Source organism: Bufo gargarizans, chromosome 2, assembly GCF_014858855.1.
Source record: "Bufo gargarizans isolate SCDJY-AF-19 chromosome 2, ASM1485885v1, whole genome shotgun sequence".
NCBI lineage: Eukaryota > Metazoa > Chordata > Amphibia > Anura > Bufonidae > Bufo > Bufo gargarizans.
Window position 1 is genome coordinate 308,706,438 of NC_058081.1, and position 26,658 is coordinate 308,733,095.

Below are 26,658 nucleotides of genomic sequence, written 5' to 3' on the forward strand. Positions count from 1 at the left end.
GGAACCTTGTTAAGATCCAGCCATGCTAAATATGATTTTTTGCCATTTTTCAAGTGGTTTTAAACTTTTAATCAGGACTGTATCTCTTAGTTTCAGACGCTTAGAAGAGGAGGCAGAGGATGGAGTCTCTGAGGAATCTAAAATGGCTGACAAATGGAAAATAGCCGGAGTAGAGGGGAGATCTCCTTGCAGGTTCTGAGAGGGCCGATCATCTCTAAACATAGCAGGCAAGTAGCCTTGGGCATGCAGCTGAGGTGTACATGTTTGAGTTACTAGTGGAAGCTGGATACCCCCAGGTTGTGGTGCCAATGTCTCAGGTCGGCAGCAAAGATGTGACGAAGCCGGCAACATGCAGGTCTGAGGGCCAGAAGCGGCGCTACAGGGCATTTCACTCACAGGGGTAAGTATAAAGGTCCCATCTGGTTCCGTGGACCCAGGTGTGTTATTAAGAAGCTGCAAATGAGGGTCTCCGGAGGCTGGAGCAGGAGGCATAGGGGCCATATGTAGAGGAGCCCAGTCTGGAACTTATGCAAATAAAGTAAATTTTATTCTTTCATTTGAAAATGAAAGAATAAAATTTACTTTATTTGCATAAGTTCCAGACTGAGTGCCTCAATATTTAATTATTTGGATACGGCCTAATAAGCCCTTGATTGGCACCAGTATCAACATTTGAGAGTGCGGTTCCCCACTTCTCCACACATATGTAGAGGAGCCGGCCTGGTAAGGTCTTTATTATAGACCTGAGAGGCGGGGGTAGTCATCTCTTGCGCTCCCTCGGGCGCCATCTTGTACCGGAGGGCCGACTGTACTTACGCCTTCTTGCCGGGGAGATAAGTGTGGCCTGTAGTTGTGGAGGCCACTGCAGACACACCAGCAGCCGGAGTCAGCTGCGGCAGGGAGATCAGCTGCGCAGAGAGGATTCTGGCGAGAGAGCCGGCATGTGAGAGAAATACCTTGCAATGTGTGGTTCTGAGGCCAGGTATGTGGACCCGCGACGGCCCGAGCGTCTCATCACCCTCTTCAGGACTACTGAAATCGGATCCTTTGCCTTTAAAAGCCGATGAAAGGGCCTAGGGTCCAGGAGCTTTGAAAGATGCGTGTTCACGGCTCCATGTTCAGGCCACGCCCCCCTGTACTGACATTTATTTCATACTATATATTTTAAACACAATGAATATCTTCACAATAAATCTGAAAAAATAATGACAAAAGTATTTCAGTTCAGAGTAAAATAATGAATTTAATATTAAACCTATCATGCTCACATTTGGTAATGTCACCATGGAATATCAATACTTCATATTTGTAATGCTTTTTTTTTGCTGCCTGTAAAGTAGTGAGAAATGATTGCAAGCTGTCTGGGTGAAAGTATTTTGAAAGCGTATCACAATCTAGATAAATTGATTTTTAACAAGCTTCTGTATTGTAAATCGATGTATAATACCAGCTTATTTCCAGTTATCTGTACTTTTGACCTTGTTCTTCACGCTGGCACATGCTCATTCATATGATTTATTTAGGCTTTTTGGCAAAGTAGCATTAATGTAAGTCATAAGCTAAAACTTAACAGTAATCAGATAAAGTCTGTGAAAAACTACTATTTTCATGATATTAGAAAACAAAATCATTGCTGGCTGTCCCAAAAACAGGGCTTCACTAAAAGGCCTTGTTCACACTTCTGTTTTTCATTGATGTGCGCTGTCCGCAATTTCCATGGACTGCACACAAACCTATTTATTTCAATATGTCTGTTCACACATCAGTATTTTTACTGACTGTAGGTCAATCACGTAGACATGCACTGCTTTGGTCCGTGATGCGGACCAAACACACCCATTGAAGTCCAATGGTCCGTGAAAATCACAGACCAATGGTCCGTTTGTCACATACCACTGAACTGGAATTGAATTTTCAGCTGACCAGCACCCGTGGATTATGGATGACATACAGGTATGGGGTTAAAAAAAACTTTACAGACATTTTCACAGATGTAACACGGACTGATTTTTTCATGGGTATGAAACGGACACAGAAATATAAATAAGGCCTAATGATAGGCCCAGACGTGAAGGATTGCAAATCCAGGGCAATTTACAGTACAATACATGTGGATGAGGTTTTCAATAGTCACTCCTCTGCAGCTTCCAGCTTCTCTCTCTGGTCATGCAACAATGATGTCATCTCTCTGGCTGCAGCGGTGACGTCCTGTACACAAAACATCACCATGCAAGCAATCGCTGGCCTCAGCAGTATATGACAGATAACTGCTTGAGACCATTGATTAGCTACAGTGGTGACATGGTATATATGGGATGTCACCTCTGCACCCGGGAAAACAAGCACTGGCGTTGAGGACTGCAGTATGGCACAGGAAATGGCAGGGAAGAAAACTGGTATCACTTTTGTTATTTTAGCACATTTTCTGTTATTGGTAGAGTTTTAATTCAACTTGGACAATACTTTTAAAGAAAAAGGTATACCGATGCATACCAGCCTGACAGTGGCCTATGGACCACTTTTGTGGCCTCTGTAAGGTTGAATGAAGCCCTATGGATACATTTGACGTATTAGATTATTGTGGCTTTAATATGGATGGTAAAATGTGGTCTCATTATGTTTGTTTGAAGGTATGTTCACATGTGGCAGATATGCAGTATTGGACTGAAGTTCCTTGGGCCCACCAGAGGAAATAAGGCCCACTCTTTATGCATATAGGACAGGTGTATGTTCACTTTATAAGGGAATCTGTCACCTAATAAACGCCTCCCAAACCACCAGCATTACCTTAAAGTAGCCAGTAGTATGTTTCTAAAGATCCTTTTCTTCCTCCGGCCAGATGCACCAAAATCTTGAAAAACGAACTTTAATCCTCTGCACGCGCTATGTAACAGCAGAGTTCGAAGTCAAGGGGGCAGCGGCCTCCTCGCTTCAAGTCAAGATAACCACACCCCCTTTCCCCGCCCCTTCACTTTTAATTGACAGACAACTGATAGTTGTCAGCTGTACAGCAAAGCCGGCGGAAGTCTCACACATGAGCCCTGACGTCTCTATTAACGTGCCTGCACATTGCTGTGTACCGCTGTTAGGTAGTTTTCAGCAGCTTTCATAGGCTCCCGGGTGTGAGTGCGCATCAGAACGTTCACATGCACGGCTGTCAATCAGAGGTGAAGGGGCAGGGAATGGGGGCGTGGTTATCCTGACTTGAAGCGAGGAGGCCACTGCCCCCTTGACTTCAAACTCTGCTGTTACATAGCGCATGCAGGGGATTAAAGTTCGTTTTTCAAGATTTTGGTGCATCTGGCTAAACATACTGCTGGCTACTTTAAGGTAATGCTGGTGGTTTGGGGGCGTTTTTAGGTGACAGGTTCCCTTTAAGTAATTTTCTGTTATGATAACACATGAAGGACTTATCAACAATAAGATTTAGGCCTCGTTCACATTTCCGTGTCTGTTTGACGTCCTCGAAAAAATCAGTCCCTGCTTCATCCATGAAGATGTCCTTGAAAGATCTGTGTTAATTTTCAGAGTATCTCCTATCAGTGGTCAGTAAAAAACAGATGCCATCCGTGTTGTGTCAGTGAATTTTCATGAACCTATAGACTTCAATGGGTGTGTTTAGTCCACATCACGGACAAAGGTAATCCATGTCTCCATTATTTTTTTCACTGACCTATGGTCAGTAAAAAAATGCTAATGTTGAACAGACACATTAAAATCAATGGGTACGTGTGCTGTCTGTGGAAAATGAGTAAAAAAATGGAAATGTGAATGAGGCCTTATTAGGATATGTGGTTTAGAGACAGACATAGACCATAAAGAGTCCCTTTGCAAGAAAAGTATGCAGCCCCTTTTATGTAATAGCTAGTTTCTTGACAAGTGGGGTCCCTGCACAGAGCTCCCTTCCAGCAAGTTATAAAGTAATGTGCCAATGTGCAGTTTTTAATCTGCCACTAAAAGCTGTGGTCAGCTCCAAATAGGATTAGCGGTCCATTACAGCATCAGAGCTCAGGCCCACAGGCCAATCCTCTGGTGGGCCAATCCGACCCTGCAGGTATGCTGTGGATTTTCTGCTACAGAATCGTGAGTAAAAAATCAAAGAAGGTGAGACTTTCCAAAAAATATGCAACAGAAATTGACCTACAGTGAGAATTTGAAATTTATACAGTGGATTTCCACCTCAGACAAACTTTTGCGCTGCAAATCCACATGTAACATACAAAATATTGGAAAAGCAGCAAAATCAGCAGCGGAAATTCTGCCTGTACCCTTAAGGGGGTTGTCTAGGCCACAGATTTTGATAAATTATCCTCAGGACAGACAGACTCCCTTTAAGGCCAGGCTGCATGCCCAGTTTTAAGATCAATTCTATGGAATTGAATATGGTGCCCCCATATGCTAACATCTGCATGTCTATATTTGAAGACGAGTATGTATATTCCAATCCTTTGTTCCAACAATATGCCATCAGCTGGCATAGATATATAGATGACGTTTTCTGAGTATGGGGTGGACCTCCCAATTCCTTGACACAATTTCACACTTTCCTGAACAGTATATACCCGGCGCTTCAATAAACCATTCACCACAGTAATGATTCCATTCATTTTCTTGACACATTGGTCATTAAGGACCAAGAGGGGACTATCTCAATTGACCTATATCGCAAACCCACTGACAGAAACAACCTACTACATTTCTCCAGCTGCCATTCACCCACAGTTAAAAAATCACTTTCCACATCACAACTACATTGAGTAGAGCGTATTGTCTTCGACTCCGCAACATGTGTTACAATTACACATGAAATACTGGAACGATTCAAAGCACAAAGTTACCCAGAAAATATACTTGAACAACCAATGAGATGTAAGGATAGTGACATCCACAAACCCACTAATAAACGCATTCCCTTTGTACGTAAATATCAGGCTTATCCACAAATCGAGGAGGTCAGGAACCTCCCTATGTCATGTTATAAACAAGTCAAGAATCTTAAGCACTCTCTGGTTAAAGCCGATATAGGCAATTTTAGGCCGAGACGCACACAGAGTTTTCTCACTACCTCCAGCAAAGGGACTTGCATTGTGAGCACTGCTCATATATTATAAAAGGAGACTCAGTCACTCACCTCAGATCGGACATGCATTATGCCATTAAATACTTTTTATTATTATGTCATATATCTGATAAAATGCCCCTGTGGACTAGGATACGTGGTAGAAACAACGCAAATAAGGGATCGGAGCTGTCAGCATATGTCCACCATCAGACGGGAAAAAAATCTTCTTCCTATTCCGCTACTGCACCACTTTAACATCTGTGGCCACAGAATAACTCATTTGAAATTTTAATTATTTAACAAGCACCAATGCCACGTAGGGGTGGTGATTGGAGGGCATTATTGAAGAAACGTGAAGCCTTTTGGAATTATACTCTACAGACCCTGGAACCGTTGGGACTCAATAGGGAATGGACACTGTAATCTAAGGCCAATTACTTGTATTGTTCTTGTACAAGGGCTTATTTCTATCTCTTAGCGCATTATAACCTCAGCAACATACTTTCTACAAATGTTCTACGATCAGATTTTTTTTATATTTGCTGGTGAATAATTAACCCTTCATGGCCCTTAGACCTAATTTATCATATTGAGAGATGGTTTGTTAACCCCTTATTACTGTACTTCTATATACTTGCATTATATTAGTCCATTTTTAGTCTTCACTATGGTACTTCCTTGTGATTCCGCGCTCTTGACCAGGCTCTGGACATTTTCTCTACTGTCTTCCCTATTTTCACCTCCTTGTATCCTTTTGTGTGACTGTACCAAATTCTAGGCTATTTCATAATTCTTAGAATGGGCAATATACTTATCGCTTATATCTTTCTTCAGATTTGGCTTGGTCTGCAACTGACCGAAACATCACTTAAAGGGGTTATCCCATGATTTAGTAAAAAATGAATATAGTACATGATATTCTCTTTCTAACAAAGCTAGAACCAGCTCTGTATCTCACATGGATCCAGCGATATCCCCATTCATTGGTCTACATCAAACTAAAAGTTCAAGGGGAGTGTCTTTTCTGCTGGTGATAAGGGGGCGTGTCCATGCTCTTCCTATCACAGCTCAGGAGGCAGTTGAAGGATGGAACTGAGCATGTGCAGCCATCTTAGTGAGCAGGTCAAAGAAATAAGAAAAAAACAAACAGCAGATGGCGCTATACAGATACATTTTATTGAATAACTCAGTGGCTATACAACATTTTTAATTACATGCAATTACAAAAGTATTCAGATCCAGGTGCTGGTTTGAAAACTGTAGAATATTTTTCATGGGACAACAGCTTTAAAAGAATCTGGTTGGTCTCAGTTGATCGGCAGATAGGTCATCAAAGGATTTTTTTTTGTGTTGCTAATACAACCTATTAGGGAATATTTGTTGATTCAGTGAGTTCCTACAGAAGTTTGTTTCCTGCTGAGCACTGTCAATTTGATTCCTACGACTAATGAGACTAAGAAGGATTATACTTGATAATAGATACCTTTGGACTCTGTCTCTAGTTTTGTTTCCAGGTTTGTTTAGGTTGCGTTCACATGTCTGTTTCGGAGACCTGGCAGCCTGATCCAACGCTAATGCCGGCTATTGGCCAGAGAAAAAAAAACATTGCATGCAACCTTTTTTTGTCTGGCTGAAACCTGTTTTTTATGCTGAAAATCGGCAGAATCAGTGCCGGGCCCCATTGCAGTCAATGAGGATCCGGTGATGAAGTAGAGGATCTAGCTGGCTGCTCTGCGCCAGAACAGCCTGCCGATCTCCAAACGGAGATGTGAACATAGCCTTACCTTTTCATACAGTAGGTATAGTGTGCCATCTGCAGTTCATAATATGTAATTACAGGAGGCAGTGGTAGTTTTTTTTTAGTTCTTTTCTGCTTCTTGTTGGATTTACTCAATAAATGAGTGTTTTGTTTGTATGACACTCATGTTTTAATGATTTCCATTTTTAAGGTGTAAAAAATAATTTCAAAGTATAGTTTTTCATGGATCCATCAAAAAAGTACAGTTGCATTCTGTTGACTTCTGATTGTGATTTCTATTTCTTCCAAGACATGTACAGTTCGGGTAAGTTCACAAGTGACTGAAATGCTGCAGATTTGCCATTGTGGATTTTCGTGCAGCAATTGTGCAACGTTATTAGTTTCCCTAATAGAGTTTTTAGCAATTCTCATTCACGTGCTGTAGAGGGAACTGACCGGTGGTGCAGTTTCATAGCGTATTTCACCCTTTGCAGTACAAAGAGTGAACAAAACAGCAGCATTTAAAAAAAAAAATTGCTCCAGATTTTCTGCTGCAGGGAAATCTCCAGCATTTTAGTCATGCATGGACATACCCTTACAATTAGATGTCTGCTATCGACTCCGGTTAGATAGAAAAAAAAATCACATCATTCACTTTTTTAGCGTATAAAATAGCGTATAATCCTGTGCTATGGTCTAAGCTTGGCACAAAATCGAATGCCAAAATGAAAACCTTAAACACCCATATCCACTTAACCCATAACGCCGTACGGGGCCCGCTCCATACACGGCGGATGCTGGCTGTATCATACGGCCGGCAACCGCCCACACTGACAGGAAGCGGCGATCGCGCCGCCCCTGTCATTTAACCCCTCAGGTTAAAGGTCAACGCTGTGAGTGCGGCTCCCTCTGCCCTCCGATCAGAGCCCCTGCAGTGAAATTGCGGGGCTCTGATTGGTTGCCATGGCAGCCTGGACGCTGCTGAAGTGATCCAGGCCTGTCATGATATCTCCATACTGAGCTATGCAAGAGGCATAGCTCAGTATGGAGAGTGTAAAAATCCAATTCACCTTAATATATAGATCTATTTGGGTGAATAGGAGAGGGGATCAAAAGATCCCATGCACATTCGTGGCCAAAAGTTTTGAGAATGACACAAATATTAGTTTTCACAGTTTGCTGCTAAACTGCTTTTAGATCTTAGTTTCAGTTGTTTCTGTGATGTAGTGAAATATAATTACACGCCCTTCATACGTTTCAAAGGCTTTTATCGACAATTACATGACATTTATGCAAAGAGTCAGTATTTGCAGTGTAGTCCCTTCTTTTTCAGGACCTCTGCAATCCGACTGGGCATGCTCTCAATCAACTTCTGGGCCAATTCCTGACTGATAGCAACCCATTCTTTCATAATCACTTCTTGGAGTTTGTCAGAATTAGTGGGTTTTTGTTTGTCCACCCGCCTGTTGAGGATTGACCACAAGTTCTCAATGGGATTAAGATCTGGGGAGTTTCCAGGCCATGGGCCAAAAATGTCAACATTTTTTGTCCCCGAGCCACTTAGTTATCACTTTTGCCTTATGGCACGGTGCTCATCGTGCTGGAAAATCTATTGTTCTTCACCAAACTGTTGTTGGATTGTTGGGAGAAGTTGCTGTTGGAGGGTGTTTTGGTACCATTCTTTATTCATGGCTGTGTTTTGGGGCAAAATTGTGAGTGAGCCCACTCCCTTGGATGAGAAGCAACCCCACACATGAATGGTCTCAGGATGCTTTACTGTTGGCATGACACAGGACTGATGGTAGCGCTCACCTTTTCTTCTCCGGACAAGCCTTTTTCCTGATGCCCCAAACAATCGGAAAGAGGCTTCATCGGAGAATATGACTATGCCCCAGTCCTCAGCAGTCCATTCACCATATTTTCTGCAGAATATCAATCTGTCCCTGATGTTTTTTTTGGAGAGAAGTGGCTTCTTTGCTGCCCTTCTTGACACCAGGCCATCTTCCAAAAGTCTTCGCCTCACTGTGCGTGCAGATGCGCTCACACCTGCCTGCTGCCATTCCTGAGCAAGCTCTGCACTGGTGGCACTCCGATCCCGCAGCTGAATCCTCTTTAGGAGACGATAATGGCGCTTGCTGGACTTTCTTGGACGCCCTGAAGCCTTCTTAAGAATTGAACCTCTTTCCTTGAAGTTCTTGATGATCCTATAAATTGTTGATTGAGGTGCAATCTTAGTAGCCACAATATCTTTGCCTGTGAAGCCATTTTTATGCAACGCAATGATGGCTGCATGCGTTTCTTTGCAGGTCACCATGGTTAACAATGGAAGAACAATGATTTCAAGCATCACCCTCCTTTTAACAGGTCAAGTCTGCCATTGTAACCCAATCAGCCTGACATAATGATCTCCAGCCTTGTGCTCGTCAACATCCTCACCTGAGTTAACAAGAAGATTACTGAAATGATCTCAGCAGGTCCTTTAATGACAGCAATGAAATGCAGTGGAAAGTTTTTTGGGGGATTAAGTTAATTTTCATGGCAAAGAAGGACTATGCAATGCATCTGATCTCCCTTCATAACATTCTGGAGTATATGCAAATTGCTATTATAAAAACTTAAGCAGCAACTTTTCCAATTTCCAATATTTATGTAATTCACAAAACTTTTGGCCACGACTGTACTAGGCCCCTAAGGGGTCTAATGGTCTAAGTGAAAAAAAGTTTTAAAAATATAAAAAAAACACCAATATATTAAAAGTTTAAATCACACCCCCTTTCCCAAATTTACATATAAAAATATATAAACAATAAAAAAATTAACATATTGGGTATTGCCGCGTCCAAAAGTGTCTGAACCATTAACCACTTAAGGACCACAGGTTTATACCCCCCTAGTGACCAGGCCCTTTTTTACAAATCGGCACTTCACAACTTTAACGGTTTAGGCTGGGTTCAGACCTGAGCGTTTTACAGCGCGTTCCTACGCGCTGTAAAACGCTCAACAGGCAAGAACCAATGATTCCCTATGGGAATGGTTCTCACCTGAGCGTTTTACAGCGCTGTAAAACGCCCGACTCCCCAAGAAGTACAGGAGCTTCTTTGGGGCGTCTTGTCGCGCGTTCCCGACTTCAGCGGGAACGCGCGACAATGGGCGTTCGCTTGTCTCTGTATGCGCGATTGCAAACGCCCGTACAATCGCGCATACAGAGCGTACGTTCAGTACGCTCAGGTCTGAACCCAGCGTTATTGCTCGGTCATGCAACTTGGCACCCAAATGAATTTTACCTCCTTTTCTTTTCACAGATACAGCTTTCTTTTGGTTGTATTTGATTGCTGCTGACATTTTTCATCTTTCTGATATTAATCAAAATAGACCGCATTTTTCTCAAAAAAAAGTGTATTTTTAACTTTTTCTGTTAAAATTGTTCAAATATAATTACATTTCTATACAAGTTTGTGTCAGAATTTATTGTGCTACATGTCTTTGATAAAAAAAATCCAATAAGTGTATATTTATTGGTTTGCGCAAAAGTTCTAGCGTTTACAAACTATGGTACAAAAATGTGAATTTCCGCATTTTGAAGCAGCTCTGACTTTTTGAGCACCTGTCATGTTTCTTGAGGTGCTAGAATGCCAGGATAGTATAAATACCCACCAAATGACCCCATTTTAGAAAGAAGACACCCCAAAGTATTCGCGGAGGGGCATGGTGAGTTCATGTATGATTTAATTTTTTTTCACAAGTTAGCGGAAAATGACACTTTCTGAGGAAAAAAATAAATAAAGTTTCAATTTCTGCTAACTTCTGGCAAAAAAAAATAAAAATCTCCCACGGACTCACTATGCCCCTCGGTGTCTACTTTCCAAAATGGGGTCATTTGTGGGGTGTGTTTACTGTTCTGGCATTTTGGGCGGGGCTAAATTGTGAGCAACCCTGTAAAGCCTAAAGGTACTCGTTGGACGTTCGGCCCCTTTACGCACCTAGGCTGCAAAAAAGTGTCACACATGTGGTATCGCCGTACTCAGGAGAAGTTGGGCAATGTGTTTTGGGGTGTATTTTTACATATACCCATGCTGGGTGTGAGAAATATCTCTGTAAATGACAACTTTTTAATTTTTTTTATACAAAGTTGTCAATTTACAGAGATATTTCTCACACACAGTATGGGTATATGTAAAAATTCACCCCAAAACACATTGCCCTACTTCTCCTGAGTAAGGCGATACCACGTGTGACACTTTTTTGCAGCCAAGATGCGCAAAGGGGCCCAAATTCCAATGAGTACCTTTAGGATTTCACAGGGCATTTTTACGCATTTGGATTCCGTGAGGGGTATGGTGAGTTTATGTAAGATTTTATTTTTTGTCACAAGTTAGTGGAATATGAGACTTTGTAAGAAAAAAAAAAAACGATTTCCGCTAACTTGTGCCAAAAAAAAAAAAAATCTTCTATGAACTCCCCTTGCCCCTCAAAAGTGATCTTTATAGCGCCACAGCGATTTTACGGTGTTTTTGCAGTGATCAGTAGAAAAAAAAATTATGTCACTGCGGTGGGGCGGACTGAACGCAAGTGTGCGCACAAGATCAGGCCTGATGGGGCGAACACTGAGTTTTTTGTAGAGCCTATAGAACATGTCCTATTCTTGTCCGCAATTGCGGACAAGAAAAGGCATTTTCTATATAGTTCTTGCAATGTGCGGATCCGCAAAATGCGGAAAGCACATTGCCGGTGTCCGTGTTTTGCGGATCCGCAAAACACATACGGACGTCTGAATGGAGCCTTACAGGGGGGTGATCAATGACAGGGGGGTGATCAGGGAGTCTATATGGGGTGATCAGGGGTTAATAAGTGACAGGGGGGGGTGTAGTGTAGTTTGGTGATTGGTGCTACTTACAGAGCTGCCTGTGTCCTCTGGTGGTCGATCCAAGCAAAAGGGACCACCAGAGGACCAGGTAGCAGGTATATTAGACACTGTTAACAAAACAGCGTCTAATATACCTTTTAGGGGTTAAAAAAAATCGCATCTACAGCCTGCCAGCGAATAATCGCTGCTGGCAGGCTGTAGATCAACTTCTCAGCTGCGCGTTCACGCAAAATCTCGGCTCTCGCGAGATGACGCGTAGATGCGTGACGGAGGAATAACCTGGTCGTCCGCAGGACGCATCCCTGCGTTAGGCGGTCGGGAGGTAGTTAATATATAAAACAATTATTCCTGTGCCTTAACAGAAAAAAAATAAAAAACACGTGATTTGCCGTTTTCTGTTATCTTGTCCCCCCAAAAAATGTAACAACGGTGATCAAAAAGTCGTATATGCTACAAAAATGGTATCAATAAAAATGTATCCAAAGTTTTTTTTTTTTAAGTAGTTAAACAAAAAAAAACTACTTCAGTTTGGTATCACCGCATTCGTATTGAGCGGCAGAATTAGGCCGTCATGTCATTTTTAGTGTATAGTCAATGCTGTGATGTTAAAACCCCCAAAACCTTGGCAGAATTCAGTTTTTTATTTAAATTTAGCCACACAAATAATTTTTTGCCCGTTGTCTAATACAAGACATGGCAAATTAAATGGTGGCATTAAAAAATGCCTCTTGTCCCGCAAAAAGTATGCCCTCACATAACTATGTGAACAGAAAAATAAAATAGTTATGGCTATTGGAATGTGGGGAGGAAAAATCCAAAATGTAAAAATACAAATAGGCCTGGTCTTTAAGGGGATATAAAACAGTGGGATACTTATATGTTTCAATATTGTTATGCTATGATTAAAACTCTGTTGAAATGCGTAAGCTGTTTATATAAGCTGTTCACGCTACATTTTTATGCATCCTCTGGTGTTTTAAACCAAAAATGCCAGAATAAGGCCTCTTTCACATGAGCGAGTTTTCTGTCAGGATGTGGGTAGTGTAGTATGTGTAGTGAACGCATCGCACCCGCGCTGAATCCTGACTCATTCATTTCAATAGGTCTGTGTACATGAGCATCGCTTTTTCATGCATCATCTTTACATTCAGGAAAAATCACAGCATGTTCTATATTGTGTTTTTCACGCAGCCCTGGCCCCATAGAGGTGAATGGGGCTTGTGTGAAAAGCGGAAGGCATCTGGATACAATGAATTTTCACTGATGGTTGCTAGTAGATTATTATAATTCAGTTTTTCTTCACCCGCCTGAAAAACATATGCAATCCACAATCCTGATGGAAAAGTGGAAACACTGAACGCAATTGCAGAAAAAACTGAGTGTGCAAAACCATTGTTTTTTTCCTGAAAAGATCCTGAGATAATCTGTATCGCTCGTGTAAATTAGGCCTAAGCGATTGGTTTTCCTTTTTGGATAATTAGATTAGCACTCACAAATACAGGGATCACGCAGATGCAACAGTATTAAAATTTATTGATTTAAAATTTCCTATGCATACAATAACACAATATGTATTGGCCAATACTCAATATTTAAAACATTCAATACAAGGAGTTAAACTCCGGTCTTTGATACATTTTCCCCATTATGTGCAAAAAAAAAGCCAAAAAAGATAACCAGGTCCAATCTAATTATCCAATACATTTTATCTGGTAAACGGGGGTTTACATCAGATTGTGCACCTAACCAGACTTCCTTATATTCAGTAGAGCCATCCTTATCTGATTAACGTTACCTGGTTATCTTTTTTGGCTTTTTTTTGTTGTTGCACATAATGGGGAAAATTTATCAAAGACCGCAGTTTAACTCTTTGTCTTGAATGAGGAGTATCCTCTAGCTCCTAAACTCAAATCTAGTCCAGCTCATAGCCAACGTACATGTCAGTCAATTTGGTCATAAAACCTCTGAGAAAGTCCTCATGCACACGACCGTCTTTTTGGTCCGCATCCGAGCCGCAGTTTTTGGTGCTTGGATGCGGACCCATTCACTTCAATAGGGTCGCAAAAGATGCGGACAGCACTCCGTGTGCTGTCCGCATCCGTTGCTCCTTTCCGTGGCCCCGCCCAAAAAATATAATGTCCTATTGTCCGTTTTGCGGACAAGAATAGGCATTTCTACAATGGGCTGCCAGTTCCGTTCCGCAAATTGCGGAAGGCACACGGGCGGCTTCCGTTTTTTGCGGATCTGCTGACCGGTAAAAACTGAACGGTCGTGTGTATGAGGCCAAAGTGAAAAGGGCTGAGTAGAAACCACTACAGGGTGGGCCATTTATATGGATACACCTTAATAAAATGGGAATGGTTGGTGATAATAACTTCCTGTTTGTGGCACATTAGTATATGTGAGGGGGGAAACTTTTCAAGATGGGTGGTGACCATGGCGGCCATTTAGAATCCAACTTTTGTTTTTTCAATAGGAAGAGGGTCATGTGACACATCAAACTTATTGGGAATTTCACAAGAAAAACAACGGTGTGCTTGGTTTTAACGTAACTTTATTCTTTCTTGAGTTATTTACAAGTTTCTGACCACTTATAAAATGTGTTTAATGTGCTGCCCATTGTGTTGGATTGTCAATGCAACCCTCTTCTTTTCGGCACTTTTTTACACAAGAAAACTTGCATAGGGGACATTGTGTATTATCACTGTCATGGTGTTTTTCTCTATAGAGGTTATGTGAAAACACGTGAAAAAATTTCAAGAGCTACAACATGCTGTGTTTTTGAAAAGAAACCAAAGAGTGAAGAAAAGTGCAGAAAAATGGCACTTAGGGCCGCTTCACACGAGCGGATGCCGTGCGTGGCATCCGCTCCGTGAAAGAGTGCCAAGACCCGCTGCAGACTGCAGAGGCACGGAGCATTAACATCACTGTTAATGCTCCGTGCCTCTCTGTGATCTCTTTACTACGAAATCACAGTGACAACTGTGATTTCGTAGTAAAGAGATCACAGAGAGGCACGGAGCATTAACAGTCATGTTACTGCTCCGTGCCTCTGCAGTCTGCAGCGGGTCTTGGCACTCTTTCACGGAGCGGATGCCACGCACGGCATCCGCTCGTGTGAAGCGGCCCTAAAGAAACTAGTTTCAGAAACCCGTTATTTTTTTCCTCGCTTTTTCTTCTGTCATAAATTATTTATATATGTTTCTATGATATTGGTTTGTTTTATATTTTTGAATAAAGAAATATAAAAAATAAAATAAAATTATGGATCTGACACAAACAAATGCAAAATGAGCACAACAGATGCTCCACATAAAAGATCTGCTTTTTTACATCGGATCAGAAGAATGGAATACGATGCGGTGATGTGAGGCCTCTTTCACACTACAGTATGTTGCATTCAGTGTTTTGCGTTCCGTTTTTCACGGATCCGTTGTTCCGTTTTTTGCTTCCGTTGTGGTTCCGTTTCCGTTCCGTTGTTCCGTTCCGTTTTTCCGTATGGCAAATACAGTATACAGTAATTTCATATTAAAAATTGGGCTGGGCATAACATTTTCAATTGATGGTTCCGCAAAAAACGGAACGGATACGGAAGACATACGGATGCATTTCCGTATGTGTTCCGTTTTTTTTGCGGCCCCATTGACTTGAATGGAGCCACGGACTGTGATTCTCGGCCAAATATAGGACATGTTCTATCTTTTCAACGGAACGGAAAAACGGAAATACGGAAACGGAATGCATACGGAACACATTCCGTTTTTTTGCGGAACCATTGAAATGAATGGTTCCGTATACGGACCGTATACGGAACGCAAAAAACGGACCGTATACGGAACGCAAAAAACTGTAGTGTGAAAGAGGCCTGAATGCGGCCTAATGAGGATTTTGGTTTTAATCTTCTGGAACATTTAATCTTCTGGAACAGGGCTGAAGAAATACCTTCATGGTTAAAGCTGTTTGGATGTTTTCTTAAAATAAAATACAAAATACATATTCAAAAAGATAGGACAAAGGTTGGTGGACATGGGTCCTATCATGGACATGGTTTGCTAGAGCTGTATTTGCAATTCTGTTAGTTGTTACTGGAAACACGTCCCCTAACAGCTTAGGATGAAGGTTTCATTTCAATGTCTTCAGGGGGAAAAAAAGGAAGAGACAAGTCTAATTTAGATTAGATTTATCAGCGAACAGCCTGGCAACAAAGTCAGCCATTTTGCTGTAAGTAGCTCTGCTACATCTGCGTGCATACACATCTACATGGCCAGGGACACTGACATGTACCATGTAATAACTGCTTTACATGGTTGTGGAAAGATGTGTAATGGCCTACAGGTCTCCTGTTACTATCTTCTCAGACAGACACCAGGTGTGCACTACAGTTCTCTCAGTAGTAATGAGGTAGACTACACCACAGAGGATTACACGTGTCCCCGGGGTTGTGCCAGCCATTATTTACAGCAGGAGACTGGACAGCCCGCCTCAGTCACCACACACTAATCCCCTCAGAGAGCAGCGACAACAGACTCTGAGAGGAAGCCGGAAGACGCATTCTGATTGGCCGCTGCCCCCAGAGCCGTTACCATTGCGCAGGCGCAGAGACAGCTGGACGCAGACTGGGCTTTACCTAGGTAACGGGTAGTGTTTACAGCTCACTGACACCGAGGACCGCAGCTCCAGCGGTGAAGAAGCTCCGGGGGTACGAAGGACGGAAGATGCCGGTCAGATTCAAGGTGCTGCTGTGTGTGACACCACCTCTGCATTGCCTATCGTTTCATTTGTGTCTTATTTGGACAGTAGTGAGCTTTGTCCACCTTGTGACTGACTGCAGGACGTAGTGGGAAGAAGAAAGGCATGTCTGCTGTAAGATCCTGCCATATAAAGTAGGACCACAGTGTACAGACATGCAATCTGATTGTTCTGCTTACCAGTGCAGAATCTTACCTGATCATTGGGGCTGAGGGGGGCGTCAGCATCACCACAAATTATTCTAACTTGTCATGTTAATGTCAATTATAGCGGTAGTGATTTGCGTAAACTTACATAGAAACGGAAAATCTCGCCGAAATTTTTCCGGTCTGGGGTTGCACATCTGACAGTGGCAGGAGCTGAGCCACATCGCATTACAATTGTGATCTTGTTCCGTGGGTAAAGTAAATCAATTACGTTTTTGGAACCACCCCATCGGTGCGTGACTTTTTGCTTCTACCGGTAAACTTATGTATAGTGATTACTGCTTGATTATTGCTACATGTGGTCGGAAATCAAGGAAAATCATAGAATGTAAGGCCAGTCCAAGGCTCTGCTCACTGCACATTTTGCATTTAGGTTTGCCTTGTACATACAATTTCTGACGTATGCCCCGCAGCGTGCCATATGTCATTCATAGGCCCCCCATGTTTAAAGGGAACCTGTCGCCACAAAATGCAATGCAATCTGCCTGCAGCAGGTCATAGAGCAGGAGGAGCTGAGCAGACTGATATATAGTTTTATGGGAAAAGATTCAGCAAAACTTGTAGTTTAGTCATTTAAATCTCTTCTCCTTCTGAGCTTAGGAGTCATGTGGGTGGTCCTAATCAATGATTGACAGCTGTAACTGTTTTCACAGTCACAGAGAAAAGCCTGTCAGTCATTGTTGAGGCGTCCCACATGACTCCTAAGCTCTGAAAGAGCGGAGAGTGAAATGTATACATTATAAGTTTTACTGAATCCCAGTCTGTTCAGCTCCTCCCGCTCTATAACCTGCTGCCTGTAGCTTACATTGCATTTTCATGGTGACAGGTTCCCTTTACAGAGGACCTGTCCCCTCTCCTAACATCTTAATTGTAGTAACTTCATCCATTCCCCATGTAATAACAATTCTGGAGCATCTATTCTTATGACTGTCCTTTATTTTTGCTGCTAGAAGTTGTGAAGGAATTGTTATCAGTCTGCTATGAAGGTCCAGATCGGTGTTACCAGTTGGGGCGTGTCCCTGCACCGTTTAATAATATCCAGTTAGTGCTGCCAGTGTCAGACTGTGCAGGAACACCACCAACTGTTTAGTACCCTTACTGCAGACTGCTGGCAATTCATTCATAACTTCTAGTAGAAATAATAAAGGAACGGCACAACATAGAGCCATAAGAATAGAGGCTCCAGAATTGTTATTACATGGGGAATGCATGCAGCTATTTACACAGGAATGTCAGGAGATGTGACAGGTCCTCTTTAAAAAAAAAATATACTGGGATAGGCATAAGACCATCCTTCATATAAGATAGGGCCAGGGGCTATTCATAGTATTCAGTATATTGGGCAGACTAGATGGGCCAAATGGTTCTTATCTGCCGACACTTTCTATGGGTAACAGTTGATGGCTGACTTCTGGGATCTACATCCATTAGGCCTGCAGCCTCCAGCTCTTGAAAAACTACAACTCCCAGCATGCCTGGACAGCCTACAGCTATAAGAGCATGCCGGGAGCTGTAGTTTTGCAACGGCTGGAGGGCCGCAGGTTGAGCATCCCTGAGAATGGAGTACCTGACTCCCATTTCTCATATCCCTAGTGAACATATCCTAACATATCGCAGGTTAAAAGTGAACTGTACCGATTTGGATGCTCAGTTTTTTTTAAATGTGACCAGTGGATCTTACTTTCATTAATAACCTTATTTTTCTTTTTTTTTTGTAATGTAGAGTTTATCAGAATATGACAGGAATTTCAAGTGGAGATCCTATGATGCAGATCAGTTGCCGATGTCTACATGGGCCGGCCTTCCTTCTGCTGATCTTGGTGAGAAACTGTAGTCAGTGAACAGCCTCCCAAATGTTAATATCGGTGCCTCTGCCTATACTTGGCAAAGCAGTGCGCATGTGCGGGCCTGGTGGTCACCGGGGCTCCCGAGAAATCCCCAAGCCAGAGGAGGAGGGTGGGTCAGAAGACTGCAAGGGGAGCGATTATGTGGGCACATTGAAGAGGGGCCCGGGCACTTGCGGTCATAACGCCTCCCCTGGGCACTTGCGGTCATAACACAGTCTTTGGGCACTTGTGGGACCTCATTTGCTTATCTTTATAAAGTGTTTTTATTTAGCTTCTGGACGTGGGACAGACACAAAAAAGGTATTATTTTTATGTTGGGCAACTGTGCTATAAAGTGATATATCAGCGACAGACTCCCTTTATCAACATTAAAGGGGTTCCTCTGGAATTAAGAAAATTAAAATACTTTAATATTAATTTATTATAAATATATTCCCAAACACTTTTCATTATAATGGCTCTTTTTGTCTAGGGGACAATTGTTAACCCTTTCATGACCAAGGGTCATTGATGCCCCAATGTCCAGGTCAAAATTTTCAAATCTGACATGCGTCACTTTATGTGGTAATAGCTTTGGAACACTTTTACTTATCCATGCCATTCTGAGATTGTTTTCTCGTGACACATTGTACTTCATGATAGTCATATATTTGAGTCAATAAATTTCACCTTTATTTAGGAAAAAATCCCAAATTTACCAAAAATGTGGAAAAATTCACAATTTTCCAAATTTCAACTTCTCTGCTTCTAAAACAGAAAGTGATACCTAATAAAATATTTATTACTTAACATTCCCCATATGTCTATTTTATGTTGGCATCATTTTGGAAATGTCATTTTATTTTTTTAGGACGTTAGAAGGCTTAGAAGTTTAGAAGCAATTCTTATAATTTTTATGAAAATTTCCAAAACCCACTTTTTAAAGGACCAGTTCAGGTCTGAAGTCACTTTGTGGGGCTTACATAGTGGAAACCCCCATAAATGACCCCATTGTAGAAACTACACCCCTAAAGTTACTCAAAACTGATTTTAAAAACTTTGTTAACCCTTTAGGCGTTCCACAAGAATTAAAGGAAAATGGAGATGAAATTTCAAAATTTCAAATTTTTGGCAGATTTTCCATTTTATATATATTTTTTCTTTAACACATTGAGAGTTAACAGCCAAACAAAACTCATAATTTATTACCCTGATTCCGCGGTTTACATAAACACCCCACATGTGGTCGTAAACTGCTGTACGGGCACACGGCAGGCGCAGAAGGAAAGGAATGCCATATGGTTTTTGGAAGGTAAATTGTGCTGGATTGGTTTTCTGAACGCCATATGTTTTTTATTTTTGTGCCGATCGTCTTGTGCAGGGGCTCGTTTTTTGCAGAAAGTGTTGAGGTTTTTATTGGTACCATTTTTGGGTACATAGGATTTTTTGATCATTCATTATTACACTTTATGTGGCAAGGTGACCCAAAAATTGGCAGTTTTGGAACAGTTTTCATTTATTTATTTTTACAGCGTTCATCTGAGGAGTTAGGTCATGTGATAGTTTTATAGAGAAGATCGTTACGGACGTGGCAATACCTAATATGTATACTTTTTCTTATTTATTTAAGTTTTACACGATAATAGCATTTTTGAAACCCAAAAAATGATGTTTTAGTGTCTCTATAGTCTGAGAGCCATAGCTTTTTTATTTTTTGGGCGATTGTCTTAAATAGGGTATCATTTTTTGCGGGACGAGGTGACGGTTTGATTGGTACTATTTTGGGGGTCATACGCCTTTTTGATCGCTTGCTGTTGCACTTTTTGTGATGTAAGGTGACAAATATAGCTTTTTTGGCACAGTTTTTTTAATTTTAATTTTATGGTGTTTATCGGACGGGGTCTATCATGTGATATATTTATAGAGATGGTCGTTACGGACGCGGCGACACCTAATATGTGTATTTTATTTTATTTTTTCATTTTTTTATAGGAAAAGGCAATTTCTTTTTTCTAATTTACATTTTTATTTATTTATTTATTTTTACTTTTATTATTTTCACTTTTTTTTTTTATCAGTTCCCTCTTGGATCTTGAAGATCCAGTGGGGCTGATAGTTGTACTATACTTTGCAATGCTCTTGCATTGCAAAGTATAGTACTTCCAGATTGCCTGTAGGTGGCAGCACTGGACGCCTTTGCCATGGCAACCAGACGCTTTTGCAAAGCGTCCGGTTGCCATGGCAACCATCGGGTGCTGCAATCACAGCGCTGCAGGCCCGATGGTGGAGAGAGGGAGCTCCCTCCCTCTGTTAACCCCATGGATGCCGCAACCGCGGCATCTATAGGGGTTACAGGAGAGTGTCAGCATAGAGCTGACACTCTCTGCTGATGGCGGCGGCTCAGTAATTGAGCCGCCGCCATCGCACACAGCAGGGGGATCGGGGGGGGGGGCAGCGCAGGAAAGAGGGGGGTTCCGGGAGGCTGCCCATAATATCGAGGGAGGCGGGCAGGAGGGGCGGCTTGAAAATTAATGCAGGGGGCGGGGAGGCGGGGGACCGCATAAGTGCATGGGCACAGATCAGCGGGGCACAGATGAGGGGCACAGATGAGGGGGCACAGATCTGCACTAAGTGCTTGGAGGGGCACAAATCGGGGAGCATGAGGTACACTATCTGCTTTCAGACTCTGATCTGCAGAGCGCAGATCAGAGCCTGAAACCGGCATTTAACACTGCCGCGATCCGATTGGTTAGTCTGCACAGACTAACCAATCGGATCGATTGCCGGCAAGGGGCCACTCTGATTGGTCCCTTGCCGGCATTACTGCACTGTATGCTGTCCGTGACAGCATACAGGGCAGGGGCAGAAGCTTTAATCCAAGCGCTTTGCAGCGCTTGGATTAAAGAGCTGCCAGAACGTTTATATACGTGGTAGCTGCACGGGGTATGTGCAGCTATCACGTATATATACAGATTGCAGACGTGAAGGGGTTAAAAGAAATAAAATGGCGGTCGTCCTATTAGTACACACAAAACCTGTCCTAATAACACAAGAACACTGAGGTAAAAAGCATCCTCAGCGTCCTCTCTGCCCTACTTGTCAGGGATGATGATAATGAATACAGATGATAAGATCTTCAGATGAATCTCTGTGGGAAGGGAATTCATGCAGAGACATAAAGTACAGAGGACGGACAGGACAGACTGTGGTAATGTGGTGTTTGTGATAATGGAGACTGCATACAAGTGCTGCTGCTAATTATCTACACCCCAAGTATCCTCTCTGTAGGAATGGAGTTCATAAGGAGACATGAAGTACAGAGAGGACCGAGAAGACAGACTGTGGTAATGTGTGGATGTGGTAATGGAGACTGCATACAAGTGCTGCTGCTAATTATCTACACCCCCAGTATCCTCTCTGTAGGAATGGAGTTCATGAGGAGACATGAAGTACAGAGAGGATGGACAGGACAGACTGTGGTAGTGGAGACTGCATACAAGTGCTGCTGTTCATTAGCCACACCTCACCCCCTCTCATGTCTCCTCATCATCTCCATTCACCTGTATTCAGGATCATAATCCTTAACGAGCGGAGAGGAGGAGGAGGCAGCTCTTTACCTCCTGCTGTGTGATTAGGACAGGTTTGGTGTGAACATTTTATTTCCCCCAATTGCTTCCTAGACAAAACAAGCCATTTTAACTAATGAAAGGCATTTGGGAGTATATTTATAATAAAGTAATATTTAAGTATTTTAATGTTCTTAATTCTCGGAGAACCCTTTTAAGAGAACCTGTCACTAGGTTTTGGGGCCACTAAACCACATCTGGAATGGTATTATGTAGATGCAGCTTTAAGGGTAGAAAAAGAACTTATAAATTACCCAAGATGAATCCAATTTGACATGGGCATGTTGAGAAAGCTAAATGACATGCTAGTGTTTAGTGGCCCCAAATGTTATTGTATATTGGCCAGTGCTTACCGAATTCAGCAACACTAAAATTATTCTGAGGAATATACAGTAGTGTGGAAATATGCTGCACAGTAAGAATGCGTTCAAAAATAGAAGTGTTAATAGTTTATTTTTAATCAATTAAGCATAGGGGAACAGCCTGCTGGATCCGTAACTACCATGTGCAACCGTGCACTGCCGGAAATCCGTCCGGCCCCATTCACTATAATGGCGACCGGCGGAGATCCGGTCACAGCACGGCAAATATGCCAAGAGAAGGATGGACGAATACCACTGCACACAGCTTTGGGGAACCTTTTCATCAGCCTATGGGCTGCCCCCAGGGTGATATTCATCATTGCTATTTAGATGAAATGACTGTTGAGTCCTAAACATGGCAGATGTTTGATAACCAATTTGTGTGCTTTGGTGATAACTTGTCTACTTTATTATTATACTTGTTTCCTTCTAAGGTATTACTAGAGAGCCCAACTTTCCTTCAAAACGAAGAGTTCCATATTATAATCCCCAGATTGGAAAAACATTTAATTGGAAAGTAAATGATGGTTTAGCTGCAGAAAGTGCAACGTTATGTCAAGATGTTAACAAGCATTCCACGGCTGAAGAGAAAATACGCACCCCAGAGGCTCCGAGATTGCAAAAAAAATCCAGATCACAGTCAGTACCTAGAAAGGTGCCTGACAATCACAGCTCTGCAGTTCCTAGAATTCAGCCCAGTGACGAAAATGAAGCAGTGCCCATGACACAGGCTGCAAATGGTAGTGCACCTAACAATAAAGAAATGCAGAAAAGCAAAAGACCCCAAGCGCCTGGTGATGCAACTCAACCAAAAGACAAAAATGGGGTGAGTAGAGAAAATAAGCATGTCTTCACATTGAAAGGGTTGTGCAGTGTGAGGATATTGGTACTTATTCTGAGGATAGGTCATCGATATCAGTTTGGCGGGGGTCCTACTCCTGGCACCCCACCCACTAAAGTGGTTGTCCTGGTTCAGAGCTGAACCCGGACATATTTCATGCTCCGATGCTCCCTCTTGCCCTGCGCTGGACTGCGCAGGGCAAGGGCTTTTTTGTTTATATTATTTCACTGCTAGGCGGAGGCTTTCGCCTAGCAGTGTTCCCAGTGATGTCACCGGCTATTATGGGCGGGCTTTAGTGCTGCCCTAGCCATTTTACATGCTAGGGCAGCACTGAAGCCTGCACATCAGTGCCGGTGACATCACCGGGCTCACTGCTAGGCGGAATATGGCATATAGGTAAACACTGAGGAGAATTGGATTGTGGCAGAAAAATCATCTTATATCCTAAAACTAAATGTGGTGTAAGGCATGTGAGCCATAATTCAGGCTCATTTGCCATAGTAAATATTCCCCAATTTGTTCTTCAAAGGTTGTTTCACAATGAGTGTATTGGGAAGAAAATTCTCCATGTCTTTCAGACCCTCAGGCGCTAAAATGCTCTTGGGACACTTATTTTGATACTGATGATGTCGCCTTATCTGTGATGCGGTATTAAAGTTTTGTATTAAGATTTATATGGACACGACCATATAGAATGTTTTGGATTACAGAAGTTACTTATAGATACTATGAGAAATGGGGAGCACAAAGACTGATTAAGTTATGTCATATGTACAGTTTCACAGGGTCTTACAGAAGAAGGCAGGTATGAATGTAGCCCCTTCACACCATCCGCTGAAGATATCTGAGTACAGAAGGCAGTTTGAAAGAAAGAGTCCCACAGAAAACTCACCATTGCTGGCTGCTGAACAGGTATGTCTCTGTATTTGTTTAACCACTTCCCATCTGGGCCATTTGCCCCCTTCCTGACCAGGCCTAATTTTGCAAAACTGACATATCTCACTTCATGTGGTAATAACTTTGGAACGCCTTTATTTATCCAAGTCATTCAGAGATTGTTTTCTCGTGACACATTGTACTTCATGATAGTCATAAATTTGAGTCAAAATATTTCACCTTTATTTATGAAAACATCCCAAATTTACCCAAAAATTTGAAAAATTCGCAATTTTCTAAATTTCAATTTCTCTGCTTTTAAAACAGAAAGTGATACCTCATAAAATATTTATTACTTAACATTCCCCATATGTCTACTTTATGTTGGCATCATTTTGGAAATGTCATTTTATTTTTTTAGGACGTTAGAAGGCTTAGAAGTTTAGAAGAAATTCTTCAAATTTTTAAGAAAATTGCCAAAACCCACTTTATAAGGACCAGTTCAGGTCTGAAGTCACTTTGTGGGGCCTACATAGTGGATACCCCCATAAATGACCCCATTGTAGAAACTACACCCCTCAAGTTACTCAAAACTGATTTTACAAACTTTGTTAACCCTTTATGCGTTCCACAAGAATTAAAGGAAAATGGAGATCAAATTTTTAAATTTCACTTTTTGGGCAGATTTTCCATTTTAATCCAATTTTTTCTTTAACACATCGATGGTTAACAGCCAAACAAAACTGAATATTTATTACCCAGATTCTGCGGTTTACAGAAACACCCCACATGTGGTCATAAACTGCTGTATGGGCACACGGCAGGGAGCAGAAGAAAAGGAACTCCACATGGTTTTTAGATGCCATGTCCCATTTGAAGCCCCCTGATGCACCCTTACAGTAGAAACTCCCAAGAAGTGACCCCATTTTGGAAATTAGGGGATAAGGTGCCAGTTTTATTAGTACTATTTTTGGGTACATATGATTTTTTGATCATTCATTATAACACTTTATGGGGCAAGGTGACCAAAAAATTGGTTGTTTTAGCACAGTTTCTATTTATTTATTTTTACAGCGTTCACCTGAGGGGTTCAGTCAAGTGACATTTTTATAGAGCAGATTGTTACGGACGTGGCGATACCTAATATGTATACTTTTTCTCATTTATTAAAGTTTTACACAATAATAGCATTTTTGAAACAAAAAAATTATGTTTTAATGTGTCCATGTTCTGATAGCTATAGTTTTTTTATTTTTTGAGAGATTTTCTTATGTAGGGGCTCATTTTTTGCGGGATGAGGTGACTGTCTTATTGGTACCATTTTGTGGGACATACGCGTTTTTGATCACTTGGTGTTGCAGCTTTTGTGATGCAAGGTGACAAAAATTGCTTGTTTTGACACAGTTTTTTTTTTTTTTTTTTTTTTTACGGTGTTCATCTGAGGGGTTAGCTCATGTGATATTTTTATAGAGCTGGTTTTTACGGACGCGGCAATACCTAATATGTATACTTTTTTTTATTTGTTTCACATTAACACAATAATAGCATTTTTGAAACCAAAAAATGATGTTTTAGTGTCTCCATGTTCTAAGAGCTATAGTTTTTTTATTTTTTGAAAGATTTTCTTATGTAGGGGCTCATTTTTTGCGGGATGAGGTGACGGTTTTATTGGTACCATTTTGTGGGACATACGCATTTTTGATCACTTGGTGTTGCATATTTTGTGATGCAAGGTGACAAAAATTGCTTGTTTTGACACAGTTTTTTTTTTTTTTTACAGTGTTCACCCGAGGGGTTAGCTCATGTGATATTTTTATAGAGCTGGTTTTTACGGACGTGGCAATACCAAATATGTCTATTTTATTTTATTTTTTCTATTTTTAATTTTATTTTTTATTCCTTACTTGGGGACCTTTTTATTTTTACATGTGAAACTTTTTTTTTTTTTTTTTTTTCAACCCTTTATTTTTTTTTATTTTTTTTTTATTTTTTTTACACTTTTCGTCCCCCATAAGGTCATACAAGACCTCTGGGGGACATTTGCTTCACTTTTTCTTTTTTTTTTTCCACTAGTGATTTCTCCTGTAACTGGGGCTGACATAGTAGCCCCAGTTACAGAAGAAATGCACCCCCCAGAGAGGCTGTACAGCGTGATTCTGCGCTGTACAGCCTCAGAGCAGGGCTGATCGAGGTCTGTGAGAGACCTCACACAGCTCCTGCAGCTCCGGTCCCGGCGGTCACATGACCGCCGGGCCGGAACAGGAAGCGCACAGCTCGATGAGCGCTGTGTCTGCAGCGATCCGGAAGGCAGGGACACCTGGGCACTGTCCCTGCCTTCTCTCTGGGTTGCCCTGCTGTCACTGACAGCGGGCAACCCGATCAGCAGCTGCACGATTAGCGTGCAGCTGCTGTTTCTGAAAGGACGTTTATATCCTATGGGCGGACGTAAAGCGGTTAAAGGTGTTCTACAACCTTTATTAAGTGATGGCCTATCTTCAGGATAGGCCA

At 41.8% G+C, this 26,658-nt stretch overlaps 1 protein-coding gene across 5 annotated transcripts in view; it reads left to right on the forward strand.

Moving 5' to 3' along the window:
- Positions 1-608: 608 nt before the first annotated feature.
- Positions 609-26,658, forward strand: part of MDM1 (Mdm1 nuclear protein) — a 66,552-nt gene continuing 40,502 nt past the window's right edge. For 2 of the 5 annotated variants that reach the window (XM_044280457.1, XM_044280460.1), the window contains exons 1-4: positions 16,261-16,397; positions 18,343-18,439; positions 22,868-23,259; positions 24,052-24,186. In XM_044280457.1, coding sequence (XP_044136392.1) covers positions 16,380-16,397; positions 18,343-18,439; positions 22,868-23,259; positions 24,052-24,186 — 642 coding nt within the window. In that variant the 5' untranslated portion in view covers positions 16,261-16,379. Of the gene's footprint in view, positions 983-16,260; positions 16,398-16,491; positions 16,528-18,342; positions 18,440-22,867; positions 23,260-24,051; positions 24,187-26,658 lie in introns of those variants that run through there. The other 3 variants (XM_044280461.1, XM_044280459.1, XM_044280458.1) reach the window with 3 other exon arrangements.